The 13307-nt window shown below is 42.8% G+C and overlaps 1 protein-coding gene across 6 annotated transcripts in view; it reads left to right on the forward strand.

Annotated features, from left to right (window-relative positions):
- The first annotated feature begins 433 nt into the window (after positions 1–433).
- LOC109901330 (rho-associated protein kinase 2) overlaps positions 434–13307 on the forward strand; it is a 72847-nt gene continuing 59973 nt past the window's right edge. For 5 of the 6 annotated variants that reach the window (XR_004211865.1, XM_031836925.1, XM_031836929.1 and 2 more), the window contains exon 1: positions 1033–1179. Coding sequence is in view for 5 of the 6 variants with exons in the window: in XM_031836925.1 (XP_031692785.1) it covers positions 1081–1179 (99 nt within the window). In the remaining variant the exon portion in view is untranslated. Of the gene's footprint in view, positions 1180–13307 lie in introns of all 6 variants that reach the window. The other variant, XM_031836926.1, reaches the window with a different exon arrangement.

Genomic DNA, 13307 nt, shown 5'->3' on the forward strand with positions numbered 1-13307 from the left:
CTGTCCAATCAAAACTGGAATTTGTATTCAAAACAAAGGTTGTAAAAGTATGCTAGACATTCATAGAATAAATAATACCTAGTTTGATGTTTCTGTGACAAACGGTGAATTAGTTATTGATTTATACTGCTTTAAATGGCATTTGATAGATTGTATGTATTTCTATCAAATCAAAACTGTAATTTGTATTCAAAACAAAATGTTGGAAAAGTATGCTGTACATTTATATAATAAATCCTATCTAGTTTGATGATTCTATGACCAATGGTGAATTAGTTATTGATTTCTACATTTGTAAATGGTTTTTGGCGAATGTCTGTTGAATGTCCGAATGTGTGAATATAAAACCAATTTTACCTCGGTCTTTATGAGAACGAGCTGATCCAGTAGTCTAAAGCCAATAGCTACTAAAGACTATTATTATAGTCACCAATAAGATAGTGACTATAATAACTAGCTTGCACCGCAAATGTGTCATCGGCTATGTATAGGTTAGTCAGAGAAGACTCACATGCGAGTTACATGGCGACATCAGCATTCCAAAAATACTGGAAGTTGTGGCGAGCTCGGGCTGTGACTGTAAAAGAGATCAATGAGATAAGAGGAGAGGAATTCCTGTTTCAGTGAGTGCTTGTGGGTAAGGATGTTCTGGGTTGTTCAGAGGACTGAATGTATGTGACTGGTGAAGACACCGAATATAAGTTCTCGGTGAACCCGTTTCAATGAAGAAACTTGACATTTACAGCGACAAAATACACGAGTCATGCTTGCGGAGTTCAGGAGCTTGAGACAGACACGATCTGGATGAGTCCGTTTTAAGTGGGAGATTCTGTCGGCAATTCTTTAATGTCGAATAATATGCAGCGAAAACTGGCAATAAATTATTAACCAATTTATACCGTCAAAACAACGCTTGTTCAGCGGCGTTATCAGTTTATCGTTCAGCCAACCAGCAGCAAAATAGCGAGCGCTGCCCTACGGTGTTAAAGGGACACCGCAGGTATTGACCAAGTTGTTGTCGTGACATTTAAGGTTACCATCACATGCCATTGTCGGACCTGGATTGACTAAATTGCCATCATGTCGTCCGGAGCGGAGAAGAGGCTGGACACCCGGCTGAAAAAGTTGGAATCGCTGATCAGAGACCCGAAGTCGGCGTTAAACTTGGAGAGTTTACTGGTAAGTTTCTAACAGGACAACACAACTGTCAAGAGAGAGGAGCATGGATTTACAGTAGCATATCATCAATCTATGAGTAGCTGATCAGTCAAACGTCCAACTAATCTATTAGATGATATTAGTCATTTTTCCTCTTTATCTTGGCTATTCAGGGATTTTGCCCCCAGGGTTAATTCACTCTTATAACATCTTGTGGGTGTGTAAAGCACATGTCAATAATTGAGTCCAATACAGTACACTACCGTCACATGGAAGGACAAATGTTTTGCTATCATCCTATACAACTATAGTGATTTAGATTGAACAGAGCCTGAAGCAATAAGGTTCCCATCATCTTGCTCTCCCCTCATACTAGAGGGAAGGTTGCACTTCGTTGCATCAGGTGTATGGGACACAGATCTGAAAATCTGGCTCCAAGAGTTGGCTTATTTGCTAAGTCAACCTGTAGTAGGCTCAAGTGTTAAAGAAGTACAAGAGGTGAGCAACCACCCATGTTTGTCTCCCTGAGAGCTAGCAACCTCCTCTGCTTGGACAAGCCCCTTGTGACCACCTGGCTGGCGGCCATTTTAGAACTTGACCTATCAAGGAATGAACCGCAGATCTCTCAGAAAGCAACCTTGTGTGGATGCAGCTCATTGTTAGCTGATGTCAGGGGAGGGGGAGTCACTAGGTTTTTGTTCTAGCTTGTTATCAGTGCATTCATTTGACTTAACCTCAGCACACACCCCTTAGCCTCAGGCAGTGGCCTAATGCCCTGAATCTATGGTATTTCCAGGGTTTTGGATCATAAAAACATGCTTAGTAGGTGTCTATAACATCTCAACTATAATTTACTTATAATACAGTCAGGCATTTTAATTTTTTGGTGGCACACTTAATTTGCTAACCAATGAAGCGCTTTAAAATAATTAACAGAAAAATGTCTAGACTGGATGAACATGCTTTTCTAGATGAACATGTACTCACTGTCCATTCCCCTCATTCCATGTCTATTTCAGTTCACAGATGTGATGCTTTAACTTGAGGAAATGGTTTAGGATTACACCTCAGTTTTGGATTCAACAAGTCAAATCAGTAGACCTACACACTCTTATAATCTCTTTCAATCCCTCCCCCATAACTCCCATGAGCGGATTTAACAGGTTTGGAATAAACAGATTATGTGTAGGCATATGAGGTCATTATGAGATTATGGAAGAAACCGATTAGTTAGCTAACTCCATAGTCCGACTGTCTCAAATCTGGGCCTGTATGTGTCTGAGTAGGAGGACTGATTTAGGATCAGTTTTGCCTTTTCAATCACAATGAATAAGACCTGATCCTAGATCAGCACTTCTACATAGAGTCCCCAGAGGATCTACTCTTGAGTGTTTGGTTGTAAGAAAAAGTGTCATGTGCTCCACAGACATTGATAACAAACCCATACTTTATCTACATCAGCATACTGCAAGTAAAGGGATTGGCAGGTTGTTGTGGTACACCCAGCACATATGATGATATAGACTATGACCTTAGTAGCTACACAATAATGGAAGCTACTAGACAGTATATCAGAGGAAGCTATTGAATGGATATGCCTAAATCTTCTTCTATTTTTAAAGGGACACGTCAGGATTTTGGCAATGAAGCCATTTTATCTACTTGCCCAGAGTCAGATGAACTCCTGGATACAATTTTTATGTTTCTGTGTGCAGTTTGAAGGAAGTTGCTAACTAGCATTAGAGTAATGACTGGAAGTCGATGGTAACAGCTAGCATGCTTAAGGGAAAGGGGGATACCTAGTCAGTTGTCCAACTGAATGTATTCAACTTTTCTTCCGTATTTAACCCAACCCCTCTGAATCAATGAGGTGCTAAGTGGTAGCATGCTAGGTATCCACCATAGGTTTCAATCATTGTGTATCTGCTGATGATGGAGATGTGGAGAAGAAACCACATTAGGCTATTTGAGAGTGACGCAACCTAATGGTCTTTTGTGAAAATGACGACACATCCAAAAGTACCTGCTTAAGGGAATAATTGTGTTGTTATTTTGGGTTGTCATGAGTCACTGTGAGAGGAAGGCCCATTGAAACCCTCACAATAGACCAATAGTGTGAGCTCACTAGATCGTAATCTAGGACTGTCATGGATCCAAATATGGGCATTGTATTTTACACTATCGGCTAGTTGCTATTCCAGCTATGCTAAGCCTCTCTTATACAACCATTCCTAAAAAAATTTTTTTTACAATGATAATACATCTTTATTGTGATCAATTAATCAATTATCCCTCAATCCACCTGACTTAGTTAAAGGAATAGTTTGGGATTTTGGCAATTAAGCCATTGCTTGCTGATCCCTTAGACTTTGTCATTGTTTGGGGACCAGCATGCCTCATTGTTAGCCCTACAGAACTGGGTCCTGTTCAGTAAGGCACAGCATAGCAAAATATTTCACAACGCAACACTAAAATCTTTGTTCTTATTGGACAAGTTCAGATAGCAGTACATCCGTTTCATTCTTTATCAAAACATTTTCACCCAACTAGCCTAAACACTAACCTGTTTTTGTTTCATCCAGTGCCCTCATATCACTAACGTTACCCAACTGATAGCTTACCGCTCTTGTGATTTTAAAAAGATATTTAGAAATCGCCCCAGAAACTACCTTCCTTCAACTTCCTTCTAACAGCACGCAGAGACCTATACATTGTATCCATGAGTTCATCTGACTGCCAAAATCTCAAACTATCCCTTTAAATCACAAGAGCGGTAGGCTATCAGCTGATTCAATTTAGTGATATGAGGGCACTGGATGATACCAAAACAGGCTAGTGTCTACATTAGTTGGCTGACAACGTTTTGTTGAAAAGTGAAACTGGGATGTACTGCTATCCAAACTTGTCCAATAAGACCGCAAAATGTTTTGCTAATGTTTTGCTATCCTGTGCCTTACTGAACAAGTCTCTGTAGAAGGCCTAAAAGTGAGTCATGCTGGCCCCCGCTGCAGAGCACCACACCTCAGGAAGCTGAAAGCACATCCTGGCATTGAGCATGGAGATAACCCACCCTGACCACACAGTACTATTTCCTGTTTGTTTACGCTTGTTTTGGTGTAGTCGCTGGCACTCATCGTTTGTGAGGAAAACAAGCAGGAATACACGTTTCAATGAGACAAGTTTCTCCTGAGTAAGTTTACCAGTCCGCTTGTCCCTGTATTTGTTTTATATATTCATCTTACATTCAGTCAAAATGTACAGACAGGCCTGGAAGGAGGTTTGAGAGGGAAATGTGATAAAACTAGCGATAAAACTTTAAGGGTCAAATCCTAAAGCATGAAACGCACAGAGAATCTGACTGCCGATAGGTACTACCACAGAGACCTTTCCTTCTCTTGCTAGAACAAAAGACGTACCTGCTGCGTACCGACGAACCTGACCTTTCTACTTTTAGAATCGCAATGCTCGGCAGTGGCCGATAACCTGACTTTGAGCCAATCAGAGAGCACTTCAACCTCCACGTGGGGGAGCTGACAAGTGACAAGGAAGATGGCACTTTTTCCGGTCTAAACCACCCACCTTTTCATCAGAATTATAAAACTATAAAGCTGCATAATACATTTATTTTTCTAGAACAAGTCTTTACATCTTTTACATATAGCTAAGGAGTTTTGTGCTCAAATATTTTTCTGTTTGTTAGCTTTGACAATGTGCCCTAGCTTATTAGTTAGCTAGCTAACGCTAGCTTGTTAACAGGCAGTCACACAGACTTTATATGAAACAAATGGGGTGGTAAGTGCAGCACATTGCGCACACAATACTAAATGCTTTACCAAGCTAGCTATCTGGCCACTGTAGTAATCTTATGATTAGATCGCAATGGATTTCCATGAAGCATGCCCGTAGCTGGCTGCCGAGAGTCAATGCGGGGCGGCAGGTAGCCTAGTGGTTCTAGCGTTGGGCCAGTAACCGAAAGGTTGCTAGATCGAATCCCAGAGCTGACAAGGTAAAAATCGGCATTCTTCCCCTGAACAAGGCAGTTAACCCACTGTTTCTAGGCCGTTATTGTAAGTAAGAATTTGTTCTTAACGGGCTTGCCTAGTTAAATAAAGGTAAAATAAAAAATGCAGCGTATTTTACTTTACCTAGCTAGCACAGCAGCTAGCTAGCTAGTAAATCATGCTAACCATTTAGCTAATGTTAGCCTGCTAGCTAAAAATGTATCTATGGGTTGTATGCGATGATGGAAGGTGAAATTGTTGGTCATCTTGCTAGCTAGTTACAGTGCCTTCGGAAAAGTATTCAGACCCCTTCACTTTTCCCACATTTTGATACGTGCCTTATTCTAAAATTCATTAAATAAAACAATTTCCTCATCCGTCTACACACAATACCCCATAATGACAAGCGAAAACATTAAAAGCAAAAAACAGAAATAACGTATTTACATAAGTATTCAAACCCTTTGCTAAGAGACTGGGAATTGAGCTCAGGTGCATCCTGTTTCCATTGATCATCCTTGATGTTTCTACAACTTGAGTGCAGTCCACCTGTGGTAAATTCAATTGATTGGACATGATTTGGAAAGGCATACAGGTGTCTATATAAGTTCCCACAGTTGACAGTGCATGTCAGAGCAAAAAACAAGCTATGAGATGAAAGGATTTGTCCGCAGAGCTCAGAGACCGGATTGTGTCGAGGCACAGATCTGGGGAGCATTGCTTCAAAGCATTTCTGCTGCATTGAAGGTCCCCAAGAACACAGTGGCCTCCATCATTCTTAATGGAAGAATTTTGGAATCACCAAGAGTCTTCTTAGAGCTGGCCAAACTGCGCAATCGGCGGAGAAGAGCCTTGGCTAGGGAGGTGACCAAGAACTCGACGATCACTCTGACAGAGCTCTAGAATCCCTCTGTGGAGATAGGAGAACCTTCCAGAAGGACAACCATCTCTGCAGCACTCCACCAATCAGGCTTTTATGGTAGAGTGGCCAGACAGAAGCCACTCCTCAGTAAAAGGCACATGACAGCCCGCTTGGAGTTTGCCAAAAGGCACCTAAAGGACTCTGACAATGAGAAACAAGATTCTCTGGTCTGATGAAACCAAGATTAAACTCTTTGGCATAAATGCCAAGCATCACGTCTGTAGGAAACCTGGCATCATCCCTACGGTGACGCATGGTGGTGGCAGCATCATGCTGTGGGGATGTTTTTCAGCGGCAGGGACTGGGAGACTAGTCAGGATCGGGGCAAAGATGAACGGAGCAATGTACAGAGAGATCCTTGATGAAAACCTGCGCCTTGGTCTCCAACTTACGACGACCATAACGTGTGTGTGTGTGTATGTGTGTGTGTGTTTATATATATATATATATATATATATATATATATATATATAATACACACACACACACACAGTGTGTGCAAATGGCGTGAGGTGGTAAGGCAATAAATAGGCCAAAGTAATTACAATGTATCAGATTAACTCTGGAGTGATAGATGAGCAGAGGATGTACAAGTAGTGATACTGGTGTGCAGAAAAGTAAATTAAAAACAAAAAAAAGCCTTGGCCAGGTCGATGAAGACGGCTGCACAGTACTGTCTTTTATCGATGGCGGCTATGATATCGTTTAGTACCTTGAGCGTGGCTGAGGTGCACCCATGACCAGCTCGGAAACCGGATTGCACAGCGGAGAAGGTACAGTGGGATTCGAGATGCTCAGTGCTCTGTTTATTAACTTGGCTTTCGAAGACTTGAGAGGCAGGGCAGGATGGATATAGGTGTATTACAGTTTGGGTTCAGAGTGTCACCCCTTTTTGAAAAGGGGGATGACCGCAGCAGCTTTCCAATCTTTAGGGATCTCGGACGTTACGAAAGAGAGGTTGAACAGACTGGTAATAGGGGTTGCAACAATGGCGGCGGATAATTTTAGAAAGAGCGGGTCCAGATTGTCTAGCCCAGCTGATTTGTACGGGTCCAGGTTTTGCAGCTCTTTCAGAACATCTGCTATCTGGATTTGGGTGAAGCAGAAGCTGGGGGGGCTCGGGCAAGTAGCTGCGGGGGGTGCGTAGCTGTTGGCCGGGGTAGCCAGGAGGAAACCATGGCCAGCCATAGAGAAATGCTTATTGAAATCTTTGATTATCATGGATTTATCGGTGGGGACTGTGTTACCTAGCCTCAGTGCAGTGGGCAGCTGGGAGGAGGTGCTCTTGTTGTCCATGGACTTTACTGTGTCCCAAAACTTTTTGGAGTTAGAGCTACAGGATGCAAATTTCAGTTTGAAAAAGCTAGCCTTTGCTTTCCTGACTGACTGCGTGTATTGATTCCTGACTTGAGGTAGATAGGTGGGCTGTATACAGATGGGCTATGAACAGATGCAGTGATCTGTGAGCTGCTCTGACAGCTGGATCTTAAAGCTAGTGAGGGAGATCTATTGCAGTCTGCCACAGGATGTTTTTGTGCTGGTCAAGGGAAGTCAGGTCTGGAGTGAACCAAGGGCTATATTTGTTCTCAGTTCTACATTTTTTGAAAGGGGCATGCTTATTTAAGATGGTGAGGAAATTACTTTTAAAGAATGACCAGGCATCCTCGACTGTGTGCTAAAGCAGTGAGTAAAACAAACTTAGGGAGGAGGCTTCTGATGTTAACATGCATGAAACCAAGACGTTTTCATTTACAGAAGTCAACAAATGAGAGTGCCTGGGGACACGCAGGGCCTGGGTTAACCCCCACATCTCCCGAGGAACAGAGGAGGAGTAGGATGAGGATACGGCTAAAGCCTATCAAGACTGGTCGTCTAGTGTGTTGGGGACAGAGAATAAAAGGAGCCGATATCTGGGTGTGGTAGAATAGATTCAGGGCATAATATGCAGACAGGGGTATGGTGGGGTGCGGGTACAGTGGAGGTAAGCCCAGGCACTGAGTGATGATAAGAGAGGTTGCATCTCTGGACGTGCTGGTTATACTGGGTGAGGTCACCGCATGTGTGGGAGGTGGAACAAAGGAGGAATCTGAGGCATGTAGAGTGGGACTAGGGGCTCTACTGTAAACTTAAACAATGATAACTATCATAAACAACAGTATAGAAGGCATATTGACATTTGAAAGAGACATAAAGCGAGGCATAAAGAAATCACAGGTGTTGATTGGGAGAGCTAGCTAAGACAACAACGGGTAAGACAAAAGCAGCTAATCAGCTAAGAAAACAACAGGTAAAATGGCGATAAATGGGCAGAGGATTGGTTAACTACACACAAGGCCTGAGTTCGGGGCCGACAGATAAACAACGTGGAGTACCGTGATATGAACAGTCCAGCAGGCATCAGCTATGTAGCCAAGTGATCATAGGGTCCAGTGAACAGCAATAGATGAAACAGGGAAGCCACGGGGTAGTCGTTGCTACGCTAGCACGAGGGAGACACGGCGTCTAAAGTTAGCACGCCGGGGTAAGTAGAAGCGTCTGCGCCGACGCTGGGCACTGTGGATGGAATTACGTCTGCGGACCAGTCGTGGTGGTACGGCGGGGCGCCGTGACGACAAAGGGACCGGGCCAGATGGAGGAAGAGGTATTGTAGTTGTAGGAATTTAGTTTGCTAGCTGGGAGATGCGCCTGGCTCAGGGCTAGCTTCGGGGCTGGGTCACTCGGTGGCAGCTAGCGAGCTGTGATGATGATCAGGAGTAATGGTCCAGGGTTTACGGCAGGAATACGGCGTTGTAGTGGAGAAAACAGTCCGATGCTGGCAGGTATTATCCAGGCTAAAAAACATCTGGTGCCTGTGCAGAGGGTAAAGGCATAACATTGTTATAGGCTACATATGATAGCATTATTACACCTACATATTAATATATTAACAAACAAATGTTTAACATGATTATCAAAATATAGTGTGCTATAAGCACAGTACTTATGAATTAATTCATAACATTGAGTTTATTTTATCATTAGGCATATGATTTCTTAAATTAAGTTCATTTTTAATTCAGGCAGCCATAGGCTACAGATGGAGTAGGAAGCTTATGATTGTGTAGAAGTAAGTTCAATCATTATTATAATTGAATTATAAGTCAAAGTGCCTTAACCTACCAGTTGCAAGGTGCAGCCAGTGTCCAAAACATTGTAGTCTGGTCCACTCATTCAACTCTACATTCAATGTTTCAACTTCTCCCTTCATTTTGTTATAGTGTTGGGATGGCGACTTGGGAGAAATATCTGCAAGATGGAATCGTGTATCTCCTGTCAGCTTGTTTATCATCTTCTTGAAGCTGTCTTTGCTGACTGTGTAGATAGGAGCCATGTCTTTGGTCATGTTATAGGGATAGCCTCTGATTTTCTATGTGTCTGTGGCATGTTTTATATTCAAATGATTGAACACATTTGTAGTGTCATCGCCACAACTCTGAGGCACTTTTTGCACAACACCTGCATTTGGTCGCTTTGCCTATAGCCAAAATACTGCCATACTCAGTAACAGTGTGTGGGTAAAATCACCAGGGAAGCCAAGCCAGGTGGAAAAAATACATATTACAACCTATGTGTTGTGATAATTGCGTTGTTTGCTCTATAACCTGTTAGTTCAATCATATGTTACAGCAAACAATTACATGACCTACAGCATGGCCAAGCAAGTTAATGTTTCTGATATTTTTGGACCACAAAACAACTATTAAGTTACCACAAGTCATAAAGAAAACAAGCACTGACTACATTATCCAACACCATTTCAACTTCAACATCATCTAGTCAATTATGCTTAGTCTAATACAGTAACAACTAAAAGATAAGAAATGATTTAGTCCAATCAAAGTAAGCCGAATATGATGTTGAATAATACCTCTAGCTACATTTTAAACTTCCATCCTTTCAGGCCAGGGGCACAATGTATGAATTTATGTTTGGATCAGAATTGCTGTTATAATCATTGGCCAGTACAGAGAATGAAGTAAAACCACAAGTCAAAATCCCTATCTCCATCCATAACTACTTTAGGAAAGAGATGATTTTAGCTAGATGGCTAGCCACCGGAGGACAACAACGCAATGATTCAATGACATTTGTCTTCTGATGTGATTTGTGTGAAGCTAAATCCAAACGGGCTTCCCTTCCCTTGTGCCAGGACCGTTCATAGCAGCGTTCACTCAGTTTAGGCACGCTACGGGCGGTAACAATGTCATACTCTTTTTGACCAGACAGCATCAGATAATGGGCTACACATACTGAGACAGAGGGGCGCTCTTTCGTTCGCTAGGATGCTTTCTCCGGTGAGATACATTCAGTCTTGCGATTTGAGGGACATTTATGAAACCTAGAGAGATAAAAGGTAAATCATTTTGTATGTTTTTTTCCTTGGTACATTTTTGGGGGAAGCCTGGCTCACTTTAGCATCCATGAATACATGCCACTGGCCATACCACTGAAGATGCACCCTTCTTTGGCACTATATCAACGGTCTTGTTAGCACCAGCAGCACTCATGTTTCTGACAAGCACTCTGTGGTATAGCCGTTCTCTCCTCACCAGCATCGAACTGCTCACTCTTAGCGGGGACACTTGTAATGGGACAGCATGCCATGCAGAGAGTGAGAGAAACCATTTGTGATTGGTCAGCATCCTCTGCATGTAGAGAGGGAATGATGGGGTCTAGTTTATCGCATTGGAGGAGGTACCGTAGTCAAGTTTTTGTTGTATTAACAGAGTGTGTAAAAAAGGAGAATCACAGCCTACAGGAGGGTAGCTCTCCAGGAACAGCCTCTCCGACCACCAAGCAACAGACAGACATGCATTGTCAAACACTACTGCCACCTTCTGGTCTGGAGTATTTTAACTGAGTGGCTGACGACTTCAAGGTCATTGCTGTGTGAACACGAGATTGGCTACCGAAACTGTTCAGAGTTGCTAAGTAGCCACCCGTTTGACAGTCCTACTGGTGTGTCTGAGCCATTTGATGAGTACTCTGGATGTAGATTTAGGATTCGTCACTATTACAAATAGAATACATGCAGTCAATGACAAAATGTATTCCGTCACAGACCCACACAGCTGCTAAAATTAAATGGACCCTGAGCTCCTAGAAATGCTGGGTCAAGTCAGAGAACTGTTCAATAAACCATTATAGCCTCTGAGCCCCAGGTCTATTTCCACACACCCGGTCTGCACCAGGGGACATCTCTCTCGCTCCCTTTTTCTTTCTCTCACTCTATCTTTAGCTCTCTGACTTTAGCTCTCTCGCTCTTTAGCTCTCTCACTCTCGCTCTTTAGCTCTCTCACTCTCACTCTTTAGCTCTCTCACTCTCGCTCTTTAGCTCTCTCACTCTCGCTCTTTAGCTCTCTCACTCTCGCTCTTTAGCTCTCTCACTCTCGCTCTTTAGCTCTCTCACTCTCGCTCTTTAGCTCTCTCACTCTTGCTCTTTAGCTCTCTCTATAGCTCTCTCTATAGCTCTCTCTCTATAGCTCTCTCTCTATAGCTCTCTCTCTATAGCTCTCTCTCTCTCTAGCTCTCTCTCTCTATAGCTCTCTATAGCCCTCTTTCTCTATAGCTCTCTCTCTATAGCTCTCTCTTAGCTCTCTCTCTCTTTAGCTCTCTCTCTCTCTCTCTTTAGCTCTCTCTCTAGCTCTCTGACTTTAGCTCTCTCACTCTCACTCTTTAGCTCTCTCACTCTCACTCTTTAGCTCTCTCACTCTCGCTCTTTAGCTCTCTCACTCTCGCTCTTTAGCTCTCTCACTCTCGCTCTTTAGCTCTCTCACTCTCGCTCTTTAGCTCTCTCACTCTCGCTCTTTAGCTCTCTCACTCTCGCTCTTTAGCTCTCTCTATAGCTCTCTCTCTATAGCTCTCTCTATAGCTCTCTCTCTCGCTCTCTCTCTCGCTCTCTAGCTCTCTCTCTATAGCTCTCTCTCTCTATAGCTCTCTCTCTCTATAGCGCTCTCTCTTTAGCTCTCTCTCTTTAGCTCTCTCTCTCTCTTTAGCTCTCTCTCTTTAGCTCTCTCTATAGCGCTCTCTCTTTAGCTCTCTATAGCTCTCTCTTAGCTCTCTCTCTCTCTCTCTCTCTTTAGCTCTCTCTTAGCTCTCTCTATAGCTCTCTCTTTAGCTCTCTCTCTTTCTCTATAGCTCTCTCTCTTTAGTTCTCACTCTCTCTAGCTCTCTCTTTAGCTCTCTCTCAATTCAATTCAAGGGCTTTATTGGCATGGGAAACATGTGTTAACATTGCCAAAGCAAGTGAGGTAGATAATATATAAAGTGAAATAAACAATAAAAATTGACAGTAGACATCACACATACAGAAGTTTCAAAACAATAAAGACATTACAAATGTCATATTATATATATATATATACAGTGTTTTAACAATGTACAAATGGTAAAGGACACAAGATAAAATAAATAAGCATAGATATGGGTTGTATTTACAATGGTGCGTGTTCTTCACTGGTTGCCCTTTTCTCGTGGCAACAGGTCACAAATCTTGCTGCTGTGATGGCACACTGTGGAATTTCACCCAGTAGATATGGGAGTTTTTCAAAATTGGATTTGTTTTCGAATTCTTTGTGGATCTGTGTAATCTGAGGGAAATATGTCTCTCTAATATGGTCATACATTGGGCAGGAGGTTAGGAAGTGTAGCTCAGTTTCCACCTCATTTTGTGGGCAGTGAGCACATAGCCTGTCTTCTCTTGAGAGCCATGTCTGCCTATGGCGGCCTTTCTCAATAGCAAGGCTATGCTCGCTGAGTCTGTACATAGTCAAAGCTTTCCTTAATTTTGGGTCAGTCACAGTGGTCAGGTATTCTGCCGCTGTGTACTCTCTGTGTAGGGCCAAATAGCATTCTAGTTTGCTCAGTTTTTTTTGTTAATTCTTTCCAATGTGTCAAGTAATTCTCTTTTTGTTTTCTCATGATTTGGTTGGGTCTAATTGTGCTGCTGTCCTGGGACTCTGTAGGGTGTGTTTGTGAACAGAGCCCCAGGACCAGCTTGCTTACTCTCGCTCTCTCTCTCTGTGGCTCTCTCGCTCTCTCTTTGGCTCTCTCTTTGGCTCTCTCTCTCTTTCTTTGGCTCTCTCTCTCTCTCTTTCTTTGGCTCTCTCTCTCTCACTCTCTCTTTGGCTCTCTCACTCTCTCTTTAGCTCTCCCTCACACACAAACAAAAGGCTAGGAATTGTTCC

Source organism: Oncorhynchus kisutch, linkage group LG12, assembly GCF_002021735.2.
Source record: "Oncorhynchus kisutch isolate 150728-3 linkage group LG12, Okis_V2, whole genome shotgun sequence".
Taxonomy (NCBI): Eukaryota; Metazoa; Chordata; class Actinopteri; order Salmoniformes; family Salmonidae; genus Oncorhynchus; species Oncorhynchus kisutch.